The following is a 23,847-nucleotide window of genomic DNA, read 5'->3' as shown; positions in this document are numbered from 1 at the left end:
TTCAAATATTAACAAAAACTTTTGGAGAGGGAATTTCTATATACCAGAACCTGTAATATAAAAGAACTTGTGCCATTTTTTGACACTTAAGAGAATCTACCCAAAGTTAGAAGATGTGTCCTGCCTTAAAAGTTTATATCTTGACTATAAGACTCATCAGCTATAGAATAACTACATCGTGATTTCTACTTCAAAACACAGATGGAACAGATTACCCTTATGTTTGTTAACCAAAAATTAGAGTTCTAACAAAACACACACACACACACACACACACACACACACACACACACACACACACACACGTTTTCTTGGTAGAGTGAGATTAAGCCTGTAATCTCAGGCTTTCATTCAAAGACTTTTTCCTGAACTGTAAGATGAGAAATGCATGACAGGATGAATGACAAACCAATATTACCCAAAAAAAGGGGGGGGGGGAGGAAGAAAGGAAAGAGAAGCATCAAATCATATATCAGCATCAAATATGTTGACGTTTAAACCACGCTTCACATGACTAAATTTCACTTTGTGATTATTATATGCTATTTTACACACACACACACACACACACACACACACACACACACTCACACACTCCCCCGCTTTGCCCTGTGTCCCAAGAGACTGACTTCAGACTGTACCTCACAGATTCACTTGCTTTCTGGATTCCTGGTTTGGATTTCTCCAGAGTCAGCAGTAGGAGATCAGAGGTTAGGAAGGAGGAGGGGTCAGGGAATGATTCCTGTGCCCCTGACATCAGCTCAGCTCGGACAGCCGTGGCACTCTACAGCTACTCCTACTAGATTCTACTGGGTGACCCCTTTTCTAGATCTCCATTTCTCACTCAGGGTGCAATAACACCACCCTCTCCCCCTCTACCCTCAGCCCCTGGGAAGATAATGGCATGGCATCCCTCTATTGTGAGTCACTGGGTGCTTCAACATCCCTTGTCTGGTTCCTTAGCCCTACCCTCATCTCTCAATAGTCCCTTCATTAGTCTCTTCAGCATCCCAGCTGAATGTGCCATCTGTTTCCTCCTGACTGATACTCACTCCTCCTCTATTGTGAGTATCAAGTGGGGTGGCCAAAGGCGAGCAAGTACACGAAATATTAGGAAACTTCCACTTGCTGAGAAGTTCAGTTGATTAGAGAACAGCCCTAATGAGGCCAAAATTAGTGCTGGCTGGGCTCCAGGACCGCAGGCTGTATCCCTGACCAGCCATTTTACACACCATCAGTTACAAGGAGGAGCATGCCAAAAGGGACACAGGAGTCTGTGCCAATCCATCACCACTACTGGGGCCATAATTTAAAAACTAGCTGTTCAACTGAAATAGCTTCAAAATAATCTTTGTTCCCGAAGGACAGCTTTTGTAATGTGATTATAGTGAAAACTTTATACAGGTTATTTTAAATAATAAAGCCGTGCCTGTCAATAGCTTTTTTCAAAGATATACTGTCATCTCTTTGTTTCATCTGTAGCTAATTATAATAACATGGGTTAAAAGTCAAACTTATTAAAATATGTCTTATATAGGTAATGAGATTTGGGGTTTATAAGAATATGCATTTAACTCATTTCTTTAAATTTTTTTAACTGCTGTAATTAGATGAGTGAAACCTCATAACCATTGTCTAACGAATAAACACATATGTATGTATTTATTTGTGTGTTTGAAGAGATTTTTCTGATTTTCAAGTGTGAAAGACAAATTTTCAGTTTATATACATATTTCCTCAAAACAAAACTCTTTTCTCCTTAGTACAGTTTCCTTATAAAACCATATTGTAATTAGGCCATTGTAGATGTACTACTGTATTACTATTGATGCACTGGGCTTACTTCCATGGTTTTAATTTTATATGATTTGAACACATGGCAGGGAGAGAAAGACTTCTTTTTTTTCAGAAATCAGTTTCTGAGACTCTCCACTATCAGACAAAAAGCACTGTTTCTACTAAAATGGAATCTATGACTTTAAGTAAAATGTGCCAAAATACTAAAGCAAAATATAATGTCTTCATAGTATAATACTAAAATCACCCATAAGGTATGAGCATTTTTACACATAGCATTTATCCTTAATCATTTTCATAAAACACAATCTGTTTTATTTTTTAACAAAACCTTTTGAGTAATTTTGATAAGGTCAGCAGAAGAAAGCCCAGTCTTTTAACATGAGGTGATCAACTTTTTGACAATAGCAGGACCAGCATAGCTAATGGAATAATAGCCTGGAGGGTCCAGCTAAATATGATATACGAACGTAATCAACCCCTGTGATGACTATTCAAAAGTAATCCCTTTAGCTTTGAACTGCAACATATATTTCAACAAGGCAAAAACCATATGAAGAAATTCTCTGCAGACCACACTGATACAATACAGCCTTCATATCCTGCTCTGTGTGTTTGCTACTTATAGCGAGTTTTAAATTTAAGGTAATGACTACTGTATATTCATGTGAGCATACAACAATACTTTTGATTTGTTGTGGAAAGGTTGAATCCATTACCAGAGGTCTCAGTCTATAAACTCTGACACAACCTTTTTATATGAGTTATTATTTACCCTTTTCTAGAATAAGGCCACTAAAAATGTTTTGCATGGCAAAAGTATAAAAATTCACCTTTTCAGTTACAAAAGTACCAGGTAGTGTCTCTTCTATTTCAACTTGTACTCCTCTACAGATAACATTTTTTTTAATCTCATTTTTATATATTGGGTTGTCGGAAAAGTCATGATGTACTTTGTCTATGTTATTTAAAGATCATTTATTTATATAAAGAACAAAGATCAATCAATGATATATTGCCCGTTTTGTTCAATTACCTTTTGCCATCTTTCAGTGAGCTTTATAATTCTTCGTTCATAGAAGGACCTGTCTTTATTTGTGAAAAACAACAAGGTGCTGATTTACAGCCTCATCTGAACTGAACATTATACCACACAAGGAGTTTTGAAGAGGGCGAAACAAGTGGAAGTCTGAAGGCACAAGGTCAGGGGAGTATGGTGGGTGTGGCAACACGTCCCATCCAAGCGCCAATAATTTTTGACAGGTGATCAAACTTGTGTGTGGTCTCATGTTGTCACGTTGGAACACAACTCCTTTACAATTAACATGCTCTGGACGTTTCTGGATGATGGATTTGTTCAAACTGTCCAACTACTGACAGTACACATTCGAGTTGATTATTTGTTCCTTGGTAGGAATACGAAAAACATGACACCTTTAAAATCCCACCACACTAAGAGCATAATCTTCCTCTGATGAATGTCTGCTTTCGATGTCATTTGAGGCGAATCATCACCTCGGGACCAAGACTTTTTGTGCACCACATGGTTGTAAACAATCCACTTCTCATCACCAGTTATCAGTTGCTTCAAAAAAGGATTGTTTTCCTCATGTTTAATGAGCATATTGCAGATGTTTATATGCACTGTCAAATGAACTTTGACTTCATGCAGAACCCAAATATCGAGCTTGCTTACATATCCCAGCTTTTTCAGGTGGTCGTGAATGCTTGAATGATGGATGTTCAATGTTTCTGCAATCTCTCGTGTTGTGTAACGTGGGTTTGACTCGATCAATGCCTTTATTTTGTCGTCATCAACCTTGGTGGGCCTCCCTGACCGAGGAGCGTCATTGAGATCAAAATCACCAGCACGGAATTTCGTGAACCATCATTGGCACTGACGTTCTTATAGAGCATTGTCACCATAAGCTTTATGCAACTTTTCATAAGCTTGACACATGTTCTTCCCTTTATGGAAGTACAAGAGTAAAATATGGCAAAAATGCACAGTTTGGTCTTCCATCTTCAACTTATTGTAAAATCTCCCAAACTCAACCAAATCGCTCAATTTTTTTTATAATGAAGCTAGAACTATCAGCTGTCAAATGACATAACAATAACATAGATGCGAATTACTCTAGTGCTTCCAAAAATGAAATAGTGCCATCTGTTGCAAACATGCATCATGACTTTTCTGACAACCCAATAATACTGTTTTACTTGAGAATTATATGCTATTGTTTCCAAGTAAAGGGATGGGATGGTTGGTTTATTGCAATTCATCACTTGCTGATGTATTCTGTTGTTCTTTGATACAATATAGTCTAAGTGGTGGTATAAATGAGATCCTTTTGTTGCCCACTTGAGGGAATCTACCATTTTGAGAGTCTTCACTATTAGCAACAAGGAAGTGCCTGTTTCTACTGATATGGTAGATGGTATAAGCAAATGTCACACTCTCAACTTTGTGTTGGTTCTGGTCTTCCTTGGATGAAATTCGCCCTAATCTTCCAGCTTCCTTGAAGTCCTACAGATCAAAAATCTCAAATCACACCCTCAGACTCACAGCAGAAAACCTGGGTTAGGAATCAAAATAAGTGCTTTTGCAAAGATGGTGCTCACCTTGTTGCAAATAGATAGACATGTCAGAACACCTAAATGATGAGTTCAAGTGTTCCCCTATGTAAATAAATCATTGCTAAGGTTTCCTAGCACAGAGAGAATGCAAATGTCTTTTATTTAAACTAGCCATTGTGGCCTAAGATGAAAAAGAATAGCTACAGATATAACTATTCTTCTCAGAGAATCTACTTGGGAAATAGCCCACAATAAAATTCACTGTTTGTCAACATCTGGGGGAAGAATGCTAAAAAATTATTTGAGACCACCCAGGTATCATTTCAAATTTAGGAAATCCAAGAAGGATTTCTCCAGCTTAAGAGATATCATTACATCCTGACAAACCAAAAGGAATGCTGAATTTAAAACATTAGATAGAATAAAATAGGCATTAAAATAGGCATGGTTCTACATATTGTGATGCCATGAAAAATATTAAGCTGAGAAACCCAAGATAGTTAAAGAATGATAGAACACGTTAGTTAACAGCTGAACTCCTATTACAAAGAGTCCAGAAAGTATAGGAACTTAAGAATATATTTATTTATTTCCTAACCCTGAAGTGAGCCATGTACATTTATGAGGTAGCCCCACAGAGGGCATGACTTTCCATTTTGTTGCCCCATCATCTCCTAGGGCAGGATTCCTCAATCTTGCACCATTGAAATTTTGGCTGGATGACGTTTTTGTTATGGAGGAGATAGAGGAATGGCTGCCATGAGCATTGTAGGAAATTTAGCAGCATCCCTGGCTTCTACCCACTAGTTGTAACAACCAAAAATGTCTCCAGACATTTTCAAATGTTTCCTGTGGGGAAAAATCATCCCCAGTTGAGAACCACTAAGTTAGGGTGTTTTCATTATCTGCATGGTAGAAACTGAATCCTAAGGTAATAGTTCAATATTCAAGATTGAGGAAAAGGGAAAGTTTAAGGAAAAATGAAAGCCCAGTGTCTAACACTAAGACCCAAAAGCAGTATGTTTCACTCTGTCCACATTCCTTGGTGAGAACTTAGTCTTGTGAATTCAACTAAATATTTACATGCTGATGGAGAAGATACAGTGAAGAGTGAAAATATAAATAAATAGCTGATAAGTGGGAGGCAGAAGGAATTGCTGGGGCCATGTCTTGTGTTGTGGGCAAGAAAGGATGAGACCTGGTGAAGGAGCAGAGCTGTTGGCCTTGGATTGGAAGATTGGGCATAGGTGAGTAACTCTTGACACAGTCTGTGGAAGTTTCTTCCTACTGCCTTTTATTTCCTCTATGAAACTAAAAAATAAAACAGCACCTGATAATGATGATTGATATGGAGGGTTTGAGAAAGCAGGTGAGTTAAATAGACATCTAGGAGAATGGGAGAAAGGACGGACTAGCAATGTTTAATAGGGTTGCCTGAAAACATTCAAGGTCCACCTAATGTCTGTGGCCATAAATTTAAAGTGGGGCTCAGTTGTATGTTTGCATCCAGCCACGCTGAGCTGTACAAGGCGTAAGAATAGGCAGAGTTGTATTTACCCAGGGTTATAGTTTTGTCAAGTGAGTACGACAAAGTGGGAAAAAATGGTAAGGAAGTCAAGCTATATGCAAGGGAGTGAATGACCATGGAATTTAAATGTATAAAGAAGGGATAGAAGACATCAAAATGGAGAGCGATGATGAAAAAGTGATAGGATAGGAGCTCCCAACTTGATGAATTCCTGGGGTTGGAGTGCCAGAGGGAGTGACCCGAAAGATAAAAGCTGGCACTCAGGACGCTGAGTGAAGGAGGCTGAGTTTGAGGGGTGCTTGCAGGTATTGGTAATGACAGTGTCTAAGCACAACCATGGGAATGAATGGCTGTAGCCGCGTGAAGGGCAAGATCTAAAGGAATGGAGCTCAAGGAATTGAGACTCAGGGTGGAAGAATCTTCCACATGTACATTGAAATTGCTAAATTAAGAAAGTGGTAGTAATCAAATCTACGGAGAATGATCCCAATTGTAGATACATCACAACAACACCTGATTGTATAACTGATTATGTGAGTTTTAGGAAGAGAAGGAGGGAGAGTGAATGTCCTGAAAGAGAACAATAGAGCATAAGGAGGACACCTATCCATCTCCAGGTTCAATGGTAAGACGACTGAGGAAAACGAAAACAAAAGGGCTTCTGGACTGGCAGTGTCCTCAGAAAATGGCCGCGGTTCTGTTAGAGCAAGAAAGTAAAAGGAATTTCAGAAAATAGGGTGAGAATACAGGGGAAATGTTTCAGGAATTGTGGTGGATGAGCGATAGGGACAAAATAGGAAATGCACAGAATACAGAAAATGCAGGGGGGCCTGGAAACAGCCCTGTCATAAGCAAGGATAAAGAGCAGCTTATTAGATTAATCCCAGTGGCTTCAAGTCAAAAGTAGAATATGAAAGTTAAGTAACAAATTAACATGTCTGTATGTAGAAACTTCCCCTATCTGATTTCATTATATAGATACTTTATATTGCTCTCTACATTAATTTCCGTTCTGAGTGTTGCTTTAACAAGTCATCTTATCCCCCAAAAGTGGCCGATCCAGTTGTGATTTTATATATCATGAGAATTGTGTGGATTAAGAATTGGAGCATGGCTTGGCTAGACATCAATTTAGGTCACCCAATGGTGGTACTCAGCTGAAAAGTCCAAGACAGCCTCTCTCACAGACTGGAGCCTTGGTAGGATGGCTGGAAGGCTGGGCTCAGCTGGGACTGTGAAGTGGGAAATCCATACATGGTCTGTCCAGACAATCTCAAAGCGATAGGGCTGCTTCTATGGTGACTGGCTTCTGCCAAAGTAGGCATCCTAAGCGTCATGGGTGGCAAGCTGCACAGCCTTTTTGGACCTAGCCTCGGAAGACAGGCAGTCCCTTCCTCCACATTCTATTGATTACAAAAGAGTCCTAAGCCAAGCCTGATTTTCAGAGGAGGGAGATTAGATTGCACCTCTTGATGGGGGAGCAGCAGGGTCACACTGTTGAGTAACATGTAGAGTAGGGGGTATCGTTGTGGCCATCTTTGACCAAGTACAAGCTCAAAATAACTATAAGCTATATTTGTGATAAATCATTACATTTGTACATTTTTTTTTCTTTAGGAGAGTCAAGAAGCGCCACACTGGCAAGTTTATATGAAGCCTCAGAGCACTTGGAAGAACGCAATGGGTATGATAAATCAACTAAAAAGTTTCTATTAAGTCCCCACATGGTACACGATGCTAAGTATAATCTAATTCTCCAAACACAGGAATAATTTCATCCAGTGCTTGATAAGCTAATACTGAAACATTGTCTTTTAAAAAATCACAGATTTACTTTTAAATATCAAATAAGGATAAGTATTTTTAATCTTTTCAACTACTCGTCTGTCTGAAAATTACAGAAAACAAAATATCTTTCAAAGCAAGTGTCTTTTACTTTCTAGCCCAATATAAAATTTAATTTTATAACATATTTTATTTCAGACTTCCAGATAATCCAAAACAATGAGACGTAAGCCAGCTTTTGACTCAGCAGCAATGCAAGAAGAAATTTATCATGTCACTGTCATCTTTGATACCTGTAATAGGAGTGTGTTACCAATAATACAGTTATAATAAAACTATAATGATCTTTTCATTGGATTTTGTATTTCAATATACTACTATAAATTTAGTCCAAAACACCTAAATCCATGAAAATAAAATACATCACAAATGATTGAATATTAAGTTATCCATAAAATAAACTAAAATTTTTCCTCTCATCCACTATTCCACAAGAAATAGTGCTATCATAGAATCAAAATTTGGTGATGTCAAGTGAGAAAAATATAAACTTAAGGAAATCTATGCTGAATAAATGTGGGAAAATATTTATTAAAATTTCAGGGAAACTTTTCCACACAGATAAAAAGATTATAAGCAATAATGGCTATCATATTGATAAGTACTGGTCAAAACAGCTTGTTTTACCTACGTAAAAGAAAACTCTATTTTCTCTATTCACACCACTTCTGGTGCCACATGTGTGAGTTTTTCCATACCAAGCAATTCTCCAATTCTTGGCAGACACTGACTGGGTGCCTTATAATTTAACTTATTTCTGATACTAACTGCCAGAAGTTAGCACAGACCCCACAGATTAAAGGATCAGTTAGTTCCACAAAACTGTCCCCACTTCAGATGCCAAAGGCAAGTCCCAAGTTGTCATTTGTACTTCGGACTGACTTGGCTACAAATCAGGGATTCCCTCCTCAGGTCCAATAATTCGCTGTAAAAGGCTCACAGAACTCAGAGACACACGTATTTACATTTCCCAGTTTGTTATAAAGGATATAATAAAAGACATAAATGAACAACGAAATGGAAGAGATGCATCAGGTAAGGGATGGGAGGAGAAGCACAGAACTTCCATTTTATCCCCAGGTGTGTCGCCAGCCCAAAAGCTCTCTGAATCCTTTCAGATAGGTTTTTTTTAATGGAGGTGTCATTACCTAGACACCATTGATTACATCTTTGCCCATTAGCAATTAACTCAACCTACAACCTCTTTTTCCTCCCCAGAGGTCAGTGGATGGGGCTGAAAGTTCTGCTCCTCTAATCACATAGTTCCCCTAGCAACCCCCCACCCCATTTTTAGGGGCTTTCCAAACGTCACATCAGTAACATTACCTTAAATGTGGCTGAAAAGAACTTACTGTGACTAACAAAAGATGCTGCTTTCCACCTTTATTACTCCAGAGCTGTTTCAGGAATGGGGGGTGGGGTTGGGGGGAAGTATCATAACACTTTAGGCTTCTTTCTCCTTTATCATTCTGGAGCTGTTTCAGGAGCCAGGGGCAAAAACTAAATGTTAATTGATTATATCCCATTAGGAACTCTGCCAGGTGCCAGGGACAAAGACCAAATATATATTTCTTATTATATCACAGCATTGTACTGTATAAAGGTCTATTTTGTGATACTTTTAGCTGATGGCATATGATATAACTTATCCATGTCAATTTACAAAAATTAAGAAAATCCTTGTCTTAGGCTCTTTCCCTAATGTGTCTGACAAAATGAGAGGACACAGCTGAAATGATGATGTGTATAATTTCTGGAGATCTGCAGGTTGAGGGGAATCCATAAATAAGTACTTTGACAAAAATAAAGACTTTACTCCCATTTTACCAATCCTTCTCAAATTACTCAAAAAATAGAAGAGGAAGGAACACTGCCAAATTTCTTTATGAGGCCAGCATTGCACTGCACTCAGACCAAAACCAGAAAAGGACATCACAAAAAAAGAAAATTACAGTCCAATATCCCTGGTGAGCATAAATGCAAAAATTGTCAACAAAACATTAGCAAACTGAATTCAACAATACATTAAAAGGATCATTCATTCACCATGATCAAGTGGGATTTATTCTAGGGATACAAGGATGGTTCAACATCTGCAAATCTAACAATGTGATACACCACGTTAACAAAATGAAAGATAAAAATGATATGATTATCTCAATGGATGCAGAAAAGGCATCTGACAAAAATCAACATCCATTCATAATAAAAACTTTCAACAAACTGGGTATAGAGGACACAAGCCTCAACATAACAGACACCATATATGACAAGCCTACAGCTAACATCATACTCAGTGGTGAAAGCTGAAATCTTTTCCTCTCAGATCAAAAACAAGATAAGGATGCCTACTCTTGCCACTCTTATTCAACATAGTATTAGAAGTCCCAGCCAGAGCAATCAGGAAAAAAATAAAAAGCATCCAAATTAAAAAGGAAGAAGGCAAACTGTTTCTATTTGCAGATGACATGACATATTTAGAAAACCCTAAAGACTCTGCCAAAAAGCGATTAGAGTAAACAAATTCAGTAAAGTTGCAAAATACAAAATCATTATACAAAAGTCAGTTGTGTTTCTATACACTAATAACTATCAGAAAGATAATCTAAGAAAACAATTCTATTTACAATTGCATCAAAAAGAATAAAAATATCTAGGAATAAATTTAATCAAGGAGGCGATAGACCTGCACACTAAAAACTATAAGACATTGATGAAAGAAATTGAAGAAGACACAAATAAATGGAAAATTATTCCATGTTCATGGACTGAAAGAATAATACTGTTAAAATTACCATACTACCCAAAGCAACTTACAGATTCAATGCAATCTCTATCAAACTTCCAATTTTCCATTTGTCAAAGAAATAGAACAATCAATCCTAAAATTTATATGGAACTACAAAAGACCCCAAAGCCAAAGCAATTTTGAGGAAGAACACAGCTGGAGGCATCACACTTCCTGATTTCAAAATATATTACAAAGCTTTAGTAATCAAAACAGAATGGTAGTGGCATAAAAACAGATTTGTAGGTTAATAGAACAGTATAGAGAGCCCAGAAATAAGCCCAGGCATATATGGCCAATGAGTTTATGACAAAGGAGCCAAGAATATACAGTGGAGAAAGGATAGTCTGTCTCTTCAATAAGTGGTGCTGGGAAAAGTGGACCGTCACATGCAAAAGAATGAAACTGGACTCTACTAACTTATACCATACATAAAAATAAACTCAAAATGGGTTAAAGAATTGAATGCAAGACCTGAAACCATAAAACTCCTAGAAGAAAACAAAGGGGATAAGCTTCTTCACATTTCTTTTAGTGATGATTTGTTGTTGTTGTTGGATTTGACAACAAAAGCAAAATAAATAAGTGGGACTACATCAGTCTAAAAAGCTTCTGCACAGCAAAGAAAACAGCTGACAAAATGAAAAGGTAACCTATGAATGGAAGAAAAAAATTGCCAAAAGACATACAGATGGCCAACAGGTATTTGAAAAGGTGCTCAACATCACTAATCATCAGGGAAATGCAATTCAAAACCACTGAGATGTCACCTCATACCTCTTAGAATGACTACTATCAAAAAACAAGAGATAAACGTTGGCAGGGATGTAGAAAACAAGGAACCCTTGTGCACAGTGGGTGAGAATGTAAATTGTTGCCGCCACTAGAGAAACAGAATGGAGGCTCCTCAAAAAATTAAAAATAGAACTACCATATGATCCAGCAATTCCACTTCTGGGTATATGTATCTGAAAGAAAGAAAATCACTATCTCAGAAAGATGTCTGCACCCCCATGTTCACTGCAGCATTATTTACAATAGCTAAGATGTAGAAGCAACCTTAGTGTCCACTGAAGGGTTGACCAAGAAAATGGGACTATTATTGAGCCATGAAAAGAAGGAGATCCTGCAGTTTGTGACAATATAGATGGGCCTTGAGGGCATCGTACTAAGTGAAATAAATCACACAAAGAAAGACAAATACTATATAATCTCACTTGATAAAACCAAACCATGGATAACAGATTAGTGGTTGCCAGAGGCAGGGCGTGGCAGGGGTAAGGGGGCAAAGTGGATCAAGGTGGTCAAAAGGTACAAACATCCAGTTATAAGTCAAATAATTTCTGAGGATATAATGTGCAGCATGTCGACTATAGTTAACAATACTGTGTTGTATATTTGAAGGTTTCTACTTGAGTAGATCTTAAATGTTCTCATCAGAATGGGAAAAAATTGTAACTATGCAAGTGATGAGTGTTAACTAAACTTATTGTGATAATCATTTCACAATATATATATACCAAATCATTATGTTATGTACCTTAAGCTAATACAACGTTAAATGTCAATTATATCTCAATAAAAGTGGAAAAAATAAAGTGTTTGAAGAAGAAAATTAAAGAAAAATCACAACCTGGAAGAAAACACTTGCAAAACACCTATCTGATAAGGACTTGTATGAAGAATATATAAAGAGCTCTGACAGCTCAAAATAAGACAAAGAATGCAATTAAGAACTAAGCAGGAACAGGGATATGAAAGACAGTTTGGGAAATATAATCAATAATGTAAATATTTTTTAGTTTGTCAGATGGACACATGTCTTCTTAGGTAGACCACTTCATGGACAGTATAGAGGCTTGACCACTGCACTGTACACCTGAAGCTGATGTTGAATAATATTGTATGTCAACTATAATTTTATATATATATACACACATATATATGGTCAAGGGATGTGGAGTATGGTATGGGGAGTGGAGTCAATGGAATTGTAATACATGTATGATATGTATGTATGATATCAAGGGTGGGAGGGCGGTGGTTTGGGGGAGGAAGGTTGTCACTTTATGAAGGGTGAAAAGTATAACTATTGCATTGTTTTGTATACCTGAAACTAATAAAAAAAAAAAAACTAGGCAAGAGATTTGAACAGACATTTTACCAGAGAAGATACACATATAGTAAATAAGCATATGAAAAGATCAACACCATTAGTCATTAGAAGAATACAGATGAAAACCACAATGAGATATCACTTACGTGCCTACTAAAATGGCTAAAAATAAACAGTCTGACAATACCAAGGGCTGACAAGGATGTAGAGCAACTAGAACTCTCAAAACCACTAATGGTGCTGCAAATCTGTACAGCTGCTTCAGGAAACAATTTAGTAGTTCCTCATAAATTTAAAAACACACCATATGACCCAGCAATCCACTCTTAGGTATTTACCCAAGAGAAATGAAAACATATATTCACACAAAGACTTGTATGTGAATATTTATAGCAGTTTTATTCATAATAGCCAAAAACTGGAAATAACCCAAATGTCCATCAACTGGTGAATGGATAAATCATGGTATATTCATAAAATGAAATACAACTCAGCAATAAATTGAAAGCTACTGTTGATAAACATAACAAGATGAATCTCAAAAGCATTATGCTAAGTGAAAGAGGCAATCACAAAAATTCCACTTATAGAACATTCTAGAAAAGACAAAACTACAGAACAGAAATCAGATCATTGGCTGCCAAGAGCTGGGGTAGAGGAAAGGAAGTGACAATACAAGGATATGAGGGAAGTTTGGGGGTGGGGACTATCAAAATGTTCTATATCTTGATTGTGGTGGTGGTTGTACAACTGTATACACTTCTCAAAGGTAACTGAACTGTAATACTTGATAAATTTTACTATATAAATTAGAACTCAATAAATCTCATTTTTAAGAGGAGCATGTGACTATAGATTATGTTCAGCCTGGTCACATTTTTATAGTTGTGTGTACTTGTGGTTATGTATATAGTTACATGTGTCTAGAATAAGGTCTTAAATGATCTAAACTCAAATGTGAACTGTGATCATCTCTAGAGAATGGGAAGTGGGAATTTTACTTTTTATACATCTGTATTGGTTAAGTTTTTTCCACATACATGACTATACATTGTATGTATGTGTTTTAACAATTAAAAATACTAAAGACAAAAAAGACTCTCTTACTGTGGGGTACAGTGTTTGCTTAACCATTTTCATCACAAACACCCCATCTCATCTCACTCTATTTAAAAAGTGATATTAGGGGCTGGCCGAGTGGCTTAGTTGGTTAAGAGCTCGCTCAAGAGTGCAAGTTCTGAGCAGCAGCAGTTCGAGTCCTGGCCTGAGCTAAGTTGCCGCTGAGCTGCCAACAGGTGGCAGGATGGCTCAGCTAAAAAAATAAAATAAAATAAAAATAAAAAGTGATATTAACCATAAGAAAACTTCTTCCCTTTTATGAGAACAATTCTAGCCTTGTAATTTTAAATTCAATTAACAAATACTTACTTTTTTCCTCTGAAGCCTTTTCTGTAACAACGGCCTTTTGCTATAGTGTCTCCTTAATGTTAAGGTCCTTTAAAAAGATGTCTGGAAAGTTTTGTGAGAATATTTTTAATCAAAATGCCCACATCTTTGAAAAACACTTCGGGAAATTAGACATATCAAACATAAACCTGTAGGGAATGGTGAATAGAAACCAGATTTTACACCAAATGCTAAACCACCACACTGCTATGCCTTCTGATAGATTTAATCAAAATCTGTATTTGGTGGTTTCTTTAGTGGTTTCTCCCTAAATTTCAATTTGAGTCATTTTTAGTTGTGAAACTGAAAACAAATCTGAAAATAAAATCAAGATTTTATGACGACAGATGGAAATCACAATTGCATCATATGATAGTACTTATCTATAAAATGTCCTTCCATAAATAATGCAGCAAGGACCACTCACTGAGAACGTAGAAGTATTCACAATGGTCTCTAATTCCTTTTTTATTGAAATGGTGGTGCCTAAAATACAACATTCTATAAAGTACTATAATTACTTTAGCTTTCCATTTCTCCTTTTAAAAATTTCAAAAATATCATGCCATTTCTGTTTTTCATACTCTCTAATTACATTCCCTAAAAGTGGTTTAAAAAATGTATCCTAGGTTACAGTATGACTATCTTTGTGCCCCACATTCTATGTATCACTGCAAATGTCCTGGTAGATATCCACTGATCTAATTTTAAAGGACCCTTCACCTTTCTTCCCTCGCCCCACTTTTTCCCTTCTAGCAGGCTTCCTGCCCTCTCACAGGATTATGATAGCATATCTGCACAGTGATGATGGTATACCGAAATGGAGAAGACACATTTGGTTAACTTTCAAGAGCTTCATTTAAAGGTAAAATGAAGAGAGTTTTTAGACAAAGAAATGAATATAACTTCCATTATGTGAAAAGCTTTAATACCTTCTTCCCAAAGTTACTTTACCAAGATGTTTTTATAGGAATGTATAATATTGCTATCACTAACTAATGTTTATCTCCCCACCCAACACATATACATACCATAGAAATTATAAAGTATACCCTGGAGAGTAATATAGTCATGTAATTATTATTGGATTTTTTAAAAAGTTTTCTGAATTGACAAAAAATTTAAAAAAGAGAAAAATTTAAATGCTATAGGTTTAATTAATACTTCACTGAAACTTTTCTTTACAAACTTGCTTTTTTATCTAGCTTTTCAAGCTCTGCAAGAAATAACAGTTCTTCATAGCATCATACATAATTTGCAAGTGATTATAACTTATTGTCTTGAAAAGTTTGAATAGAAATATATATATATATATATATATATACATATGAATTACTTCAATATTTTTTTTAAAACATTTTCATTAGTTATTTACTTGGACAATGTAGAATTTACCAAGTTGAATAAATTTGGCATCAGAGAACAATAAGCTTATCACCACTTACAACCCCTAAACTTTTAAATATGTTCTGCATCTATTAGTGGTCAAAGAAATGTAAATTAAAACAATGTAATACTAGTATTTTGCATATCATATGATGAAAAATTAAAACTAAAAAATAACCAGCGTTACAATGGTGGGTAAAACAGGAAATGTAAATTGTAAATTGTAAGAAGAAGGAAAAAATATTCTGAGTGATGTGACAGTATACAGCAAAAGCCATTAAAAACTCTTTGACCCCACAATTTCATTTCTAAGAATTTATCTCAGGAATAATTAGACAAGTGTAAAATGATGAAGGTACAAATCTATTTATTGAAGTTTCTTTCTCATGCTAACGTAAGAACAATCAAAACTTAGATTCAACCTAAATACCCAATAATAGATAATTGGCAAATAATTTATAGTACCTTCATACTAGGTATATTAGCTTTTTATTACTGCTATAACAAATTACTACAAATTTAGCAGCTTAAAGCAATACTCATCTATTAGCTCACAGTTCTGTAGGTCCAAGTCCAGGCTTGGCCGGTTTTCTGGTTAGGGTCTCACCGGGCGGAAATCAATGTATCTGCTGAACCGGGCTCTTTATCTGAGGGATCTGAGATAGAATCTGCATCCAAGCTGATTTAGGCTGTTGGCAGAGTTGTTTCTTGCAGCTATAGGACTGAGGTGTCTGGTCCCTTGCTGGCTGTCCACCAGAGCCCCCTTCAGCAACTCGAGGCCGCCAACATTCCTCCTCATTGTCCCCTCCAAACTGGAAACAACAATGGCACATGGAGTCCTTCTAATTTCAGAGCTCTCTAATTTTCCCTCTGCAACAGCCAGAAAAAAAAATAATAAGACTCTGCTTTTAAGGGCTCATGTGATTAGATTAGTCTCCCCCAGATAATTCCCCTGTCTTAAGGTCAACTCTGCCGTATAACGTTAATACAATCATGGGCGTGACATCTCTTCATATTTACAGGTTCCTGAGATTAAGGTGGGACCATAATTTGGGGGCCATAATTCTACCTACACCACTATGGAATAAAATGCAGTAACTAAAAATGATGACTATAGAGTGGGAATTTGGCTTGCCTGTTCAAAAATATAAACTAACTATTAAAATACTAGTATTTGGCTGTAGCTCTGTAGTACTGCCTTGGGCCCCCACCTTCTGCCCAGTGCCTGGAGACTCTCCTAGTCTCTCCGCTGGGACAAACACAGCCCCAGATCAAGCAATTAAAGGACCAGGTGCCTGTCGCAGCAGTAAACCCCAGGTCACAGCCTGTCCTTTCTCATTGCATGGTACCTGTGAAGTAGTAATCATTAAATATTGTGAATATCACTCCTGGATTTAGCTGTATATTTAATGGCAGAAAAGAAGAATATTATAATACTATTAACTGAGGGAAGAGGATAGTTATTTAGAATGAATAGATATGTAGATACATTGATAGAAGAGAAAGATAGATGATAGATAGATAGATAGATGATAGACAGACACACACATATACAAGTACACAGAGGTTTGTACTGGCTTATTTATATTAGTGAATGTGTCTAGGAGCCATTCCTGAAAGACATACCACAAAACATTAACAGTTATTTCCAAAAGGTGGAATTCCAGGTGATTTAAATTTCACTTTTTCTATATTTTCCAGTGAACATATATTATTGACATAATAAAAAGAATATATAATATGGGCTGGCCGAGTGTCTCAGTTGGTTAAGAGCTCGCTCAAGGGTTTGAGCTCTGAGCAACAGCGGTTCAAATCCAGCCTGAGCTGAGCTGCTGCTGAGCTGCCAACAGGTGGCAGGATGGCTCAGCTAAAAAATAATAAAATAAAAAAATAATAATAATGTCAAAATAATTCCTGGTCTTTTCCTTCCATGACCTAGGAGAAAAAAAGTCCCTCATTTTAAACCTCTGTTGCTTAATCAGTAAAATGAATTACATGATATTTTTCATTTTTTCCAGCTCAAAGAGATTCTGATTCTAAATCTGCCACTTAACTATATACTCAGGTTCAATTTAAGTCAAAAAAAAAAAGGAGGGAGGGAGGGAGGGGAAGAAGGAAGTAAAGAGGAGGCCATCAGAGATACATGGTATTAAGTCTTCATTTTGTCGATTTTACACGTTGTAGAAAACTACTTTCTTTTTAAGATGACCTAATTCATTCAAGGTAAGGTTCCCAATGCAAATATTTATTCACCTTTGCTAATGGTCAAGGTGCTGTAGGTTTACTCTAGCTTTTAAACTGCATGTCATAAATTGTCATTATTGAAGCAACACTGAGGATATTGTCGATTACAGCAGACAAGACAAAAAGCTACATCCACGGAGCCAACATTCAAGATGGAGAACACACGCTATGTATTAACAAGTGAGTAAATCAACAAGACGGATTGTTATAAAAGCTTTAAGAAAATAAACAAGGTGTGATAGATAATAATGGAGAATGGACTATTTCACATAGGTTCATCAGAGGACTCTGAGGAGGTAACATGTGAACTGAAACGTGCAGAATGAGAAGAATGCAGCAGTGTGAAAATCCAGAAGGAGAAGCACTCCATCAGACAACAGCAATGCAAAGGTCCTGAGGTAAGAAAGAGTTTGGCATGTTTGTGGAACACAAAGGAGAATGGAGTCATTGCAACACTGAGTGGGAGAGAGTGGCACCAGGTGAAGTTAAAGATATAGGCAGGTACCAGATCCGATAAGTATCAGATCAGTACCAAAGTAAAGAGTTCAGATCTTATTCTAAATTCCAATGGGAAGTCAAAACTTTTAAACATAGAAGAGATGAGAACTTATTTATGTTTTCAAAGACAACTTTGGCTGTTGTGTAAAAAGACTATAGGAGGGCAAGAGTGGTACCTTGGAGACCTGTTACGAGGCTCCTGCAGTAGTCCAGGCAAGAGATGGATGAGAATCACTAAGAATAAAAGGTGGCAGTATAGATGGACAGAAGCAAATGGTTTGAAATATATTTCTAAGGCACAATCTGCAAAATTTGCTGATGAAACTGGATGAGATGGTGAGAGCAAGGGGAAAATCCGAATGGATCCTAGAGTTTTTTCTTGAACAGATGATTGGTAGTACCATTTACTAAGATGGGAAAGGCTAGAGGAAGATCACTATTTGAGGGTGAAATAAAGAATTCTGTTTTAGACACAAGTTTCAGATGCTTATTAAACCTCCTACAGGAGAAGTCAAAGAGGAACTTAGAAATCAAAGTCCCGAACTCACAAATAGAGATCAGGCTCGAGATAACAATTTTGAAGTGAACAGAATATGAACAACAGTTAAGGAAGAGTAGCCAAGATGAAGCATTCAAAATTTAAGTACGGTAAATTTGAGTATAGGAAAATAAAATCAATTATGTTAATTTATCTTAATGTAAAGCACAATAGTATCAAAAAAGTATAATCACATATTCATGATTTGTGGAAAAGTACATGTGTTATTAAATGCACATATTTGGGACTAAAGTATAAAACCTAGAATTACTATTAAGTAGCAATCAGAAAAGAACAATTTTATTCCCAGAGAAAAATATTAACTTTAAGTGTCTAATTTCTTCCTAGCAATCACTTACTCATGAATAGGACCAGAATAATCAAGTCAGTAACATTCACCATGAGCCCAGCATTGCCCAGCCAAATGTTTTGTCATGGGATATGATAGTCACCAGGACTTCAAGCAAAAAATCCCGACAAGTCTTTAAATAGCAGATAATTACAGTGAATTTGTAATACCCTTAATTCTAAAAGCATTGCCATGTTTGTGTGAACATTTACATACTACAAATGTTTAATATACAAGTGTATATTAAATGTCTAAAAATGAAATGCAGTTACTTAAATTTGACAGGTATATTTAATGATTCAGTAAGTTGTGTTTTTTTCCCTTATTTTAGAAGATATTTCAAAACTTAAATTGTTAGACAACTTTGCAAGTCTTCAAGTATACTACTAACCAGTCATTTTTTAAGTTTTCTTAAAATATATATATATATATATATATATATATATATAATGATCATAAACATGTCACAATAGAATATAAACTGAAAAGATTTGTTGGATTACAGTAAAATAAAGCATATTTATATATAATTAATTTTACATAAATCTAATAAATTTGATAATGTTCAGATATTTAAAATTGAGTTACTGAGCATCTTTTATGCCAAGCAATGTGCTAGATATGTGAAGCACATCAAACACCATTCTTACCTCTAAAGACATTAAGATTTTGTACCAGTTTCTGGTAATCAATACATGAATTTGATTTCAGGTTATATTATTAATAGTATAGGTCAACAACTTATGTGATAGAATATGGGCAAACATTTTTTATTTTGTTCCCTTTCTTTGATAAAATTATTGCTTGAGCAATACATTTTAAAACATTTAACATCATGACTTCTCAGCATAAGTATTTCCCAAAACCAAATCCTAAAGTTTAATATCACTATTTTTGACAGATAATGTTATAACTGCATTACACTAAAACACAGATAGGATGAAAAGTGTTATGAGAGACAGAATAGCTGAAAAGGTAAATAGCATGGACTCTGGAGCCAGACGACCGGCCTTCATGTCCTGGCCCTGCCACTTATTGTACTAGTTGTGTGACTTTAGGCAAGTTATTTAATCTCCCTGTGCCTCCGTTTTCTTATCTTTACAATAAAGACAATTAACATATAAAGAACTCAAAGAGTGTATTCGTTTTTTTTGCCCAGGACTGGGGGTGCTTAGCAACTGCTAGCTGGTGTGGGGTTTCTTTTGGGGGGGTCATGAAAATGTTCTGAGATCAGATGTTATGTCCATTCAATGTGACCTCATTGCTGATTCTGCAAACATTTAGGATAACAACCGAAACTAGTCAGCCTTCCAATAGCCTTAGCCCCACACACGAAATGAAAAAAGAAATGTTTTGAGATATTGGCTTCTGTTATTAGTAATATATACATATGTGGCATACCTAACAAGGAAATTAATGTATTTATCGGTAATAGTTGCTGAAAACTTCCGGATCAATTGCATTCACCATGCTTACACTTAGAACCCTGCACAGCACGACTTGTTTTTCTTTTAAAGGAGGCTATAGTTTTTCAGCATCCTCCTGCCCACATTGCGTGGAGTCCTAGGAAGTCTTTTGGAGACAAGTGTTTATCTCTTTATTGAAGTGTGTACTAGGGAGAGCATAGATCACCCTCTGACCAGGATTCTTTGAATACTTGATGGCGGAATCCTTCTTGCCCGCTGACTGACCACCTGCTGGGGGCAAGAACAGTTTGATGAAGGATATTGACTGGCTGGATCATTGCTGATTGGACCTGATTAAACGTTCCCTTTGTTCTCCTTAGACTATGTTGCAGATATTTTCTGAAAGTGTCTTGTGATCTTACTCCAAAACAATGTTTATTTGCCAGCACGTTTAGTGGGTGAGGCGGGGGGNACAGTGAATGTGCAGGTGTTATGTATGTGCCATGAATTTAAGGTGTTGATAGACATCAGCAGTGACATCAATGATGTCACAGAGTTCTTTATTCTTTGCAGCTGAGGCACAGAGGCACGAATGACACTGGATTGCACAACATATCCTCACAGAAACTATGAGGAAAGGAACATGGCATGCCCTAACAGTGCTTATTTACGCAGAACACCCGCATTCACCGTTTCCCCTCTGGCTTTTCTTAAACAAGCAATTTATTCTCAACAGTTTTAAATTTAAAATCAATATTTCTAATAAAATAGTTTTACACTTTTCATCTTTATGTGTGGACATGTATTGGAAGAGAATTCAAATGAGCTTTTAAGCAGTAAAGACGAGGCTATCAATAAAAAACATTCTAGCAAACTCTATGAAATATTTCTATTTCTCTTTCAACACAAAAATTCATATGAATGGACATATCATGTAACTTTGATTCATTAACTAGATATTAAGTAGTAAAATTGGTTTCACGGGAAGAAAGTAAATGGATTGATGTCAAGTTAAAAAATGCGTTTGGTAGTTTGCAGATAATTTAAGCAGTTTGCTCTTTTAAAGTAAGCAGCGAGTACTGTTCATTCATGGTTTGCTTCAGCAGAACATGTAGAGAAAATGTACTTTGGGGACCAGGGACTTACAGGCATTCCTGATGTTGCTGCAAGTGCTTATTGAAATACTACCTAAATCAGCAGTTCTCAGCCCGCGGGTCGTGACCCCTTTGGAGGTTGAACGACCCTTTCACAGGGATCGCTGGGTACTCCTATGTGGGCATATCTGCATGTGGGCCTGGAGACCGATAGAGGAGCGATGTCTTGGTTCCTAAGAACATCAAAAATATGTGTTTTTCGATGGTCTTAGGCGACCCCTGTGAAAGGTTGAGAACCGCTGACCTAAATGATTCTCCATTAATTTGGGAAAGCAGATGATAACTTTTAAAGCCATTAAAAATTACACAGATCATATGTGTTGTAGAAAAGTCACAAAATACAAATAAGTAAACAAAGGGAATAAAAATCACAAATAAATAAATGAACAAAAAAAAATCACAAACAGATATATCATTAATATTTTGTTACGTGTGCTATATTTTATCTGTGTGTGTTTACCAAAAAATAATCAGACTACATAGTTCTTATTTTAATTATTTTGTTATGAATTGGTAATACATTTAGTCATATAAATTTTTTTAAATCTACTGTAGTACATATACATTGTGAAGTCTAGCTTTCATTCATACCTCTGTTTTCCTTATTACCCAGGCCCATTTTTATTAGATTTATGTGTATCCTTCCACTGTTTTATTCTTTAAATTAGATTCCACTTAAAATGTTAAGACTTTTTTTAGAGCAGTCTTAGGTTTACAGCAAAACTGAGAGGAAGGTACAGTGCTCTCCCATATATGTGCAGAGAGCTAGGAACAAGCTTTCGCTTTGCCATCAGGACAAAAACGCCAAGGAATCCAAAAATTCTAAATGAAAGCCTGACCTTCCAGGCCATCTTGCAGATTGACCAGTCAAGGAAAGAACATTTTAACAATTCGTTAGCTGCATGTATAACTTTTCAATATTTAGGCATATGATCTGTGTGCCCTCATTTGTACTCAGGTTCCAGCAGGGCAAATGACTTGTAGGTCCCACAAATTCTGTGAGAGCAAAGAAACTTCTTGTTTCCTGCTGTATGTCCACGACCAACACATAGTGGATGAAATGTTAAATGAAAAAGGGGCCCCATGGTTAAAAAACATTTGGCGCACACTATTTTTGGCAGTCCCCTCTGGAGGATTGACTGTGCAAATTAGCACTTTAAAGGATTTGAGAATCCAACAATTTTAACCAAGCCCTTCCCCCACTTTTTCCCCAGAGATCTTCTCACATCTACTTTATGGTGAAAGACTTACAAGAATTGCTCACATCAATGGCATGTGTCAACCAGCCGACCTTGGGAGCATCTCAAGACACCTGGAAAGAAAATAAGGTACACTTAAATATGGTCTCAGATAGACTCCAAGCATTACAAAAAGCTAAGAAATATGTTGGATACTCTTGAAGGAAATAAATATAAGATTTTATTTTTTATGAACAAATCATGAATTCACTGATAGCAAGTAATTAATCTTTTTCTGGAATTTTTCTAACTAAGAATTGGCAGTTTAGAGAGGGATGGAGAGAGAGAAAAATTACAAACCTATCATTAAATTTAGGGTGAAGAATAAATGTCCTATAAACTTTTAATACTCATTTAACACCTCATGTATCAATTTAAAATGTATTAACTTCTGTTGCCACTAATCTTGATTCAAATGCTAACCAATTTAGCACTTTTAGTTTAAGCATAGTTGTGCATAGTACTTAATACTGAGGCTAATTATGACTGACTCTTGGTATCAGTGCAAAGTAGAATAAGAAATTTACACTCTAGATTTTTAATTTAAACTGGAACTATAGAAAAAAGTGGGGCCATATATTAGGACTCTTTCAGAAATAAGCCACAGAAATCCTAATCAAACTCACTTAACCATATCAAAGGATTTATTGGCTCATGTAGCTGGAGAGAATATGGATGCCATTCACCTCAGGAATAACTGAGCTGAGAAACTCAACTCTCTCCTCTGTTCTACTTCATTCCCCATCCCCTTCTCCCTTCTCCTCATTCCTCTTATCCTCTAATCTTCTTTTCCTTTTCCTTCATACCTTCCAGCCCAACCCACAGTGTCTCATCTCAGCATCTCTTTGCATTGTCCTCCTTTTCTCCAATGGCAGAGTTTCTTCCATAAGTCAGGAATCCTGGCAGCAGACACCTCTGAATTATATCAACACAGCTT

General features: G+C 36.4%; 1 protein-coding gene across 3 annotated transcripts in view; it reads left to right on the top strand.

Moving 5' to 3' along the window:
- The window catches only part of TTC29 (tetratricopeptide repeat domain 29), a 193,436-nt gene extending 170,470 nt beyond the window's left edge, over positions 1 to 22,966 (top strand). For 2 of the 3 annotated variants that reach the window (XR_002126112.1, XR_002126113.1), the window contains 5 exons: positions 7,520 to 7,586; positions 14,854 to 14,962; positions 17,838 to 17,907; positions 18,001 to 18,125; positions 22,887 to 22,966. Coding sequence is in view for 1 of the 3 variants with exons in the window: in XM_019661350.1 (XP_019516895.1) it covers positions 7,520 to 7,586; positions 7,886 to 7,910 (92 nt within the window). In the remaining 2 variants the exon portion in view is untranslated. Of the gene's footprint in view, positions 1 to 7,519; positions 7,587 to 7,885; positions 7,987 to 14,853; positions 14,963 to 17,837; positions 17,908 to 18,000; positions 18,126 to 22,886 lie in introns of those variants that run through there. The other variant, XM_019661350.1, reaches the window with a different exon arrangement.
- The last annotated feature ends 881 nt before the right edge of the window (positions 22,967 to 23,847 follow it).

Source organism: Hipposideros armiger, unplaced genomic scaffold (genome assembly GCF_001890085.2).
Source record: "Hipposideros armiger isolate ML-2016 unplaced genomic scaffold, ASM189008v1 scaffold_346, whole genome shotgun sequence".
Classification (NCBI taxonomy): domain Eukaryota; kingdom Metazoa; phylum Chordata; class Mammalia; order Chiroptera; family Hipposideridae; genus Hipposideros; species Hipposideros armiger.
The sequence above is the reverse complement of the archived record's forward strand: the minus strand, read 5'-3'. Positions and strand labels throughout refer to the sequence as shown.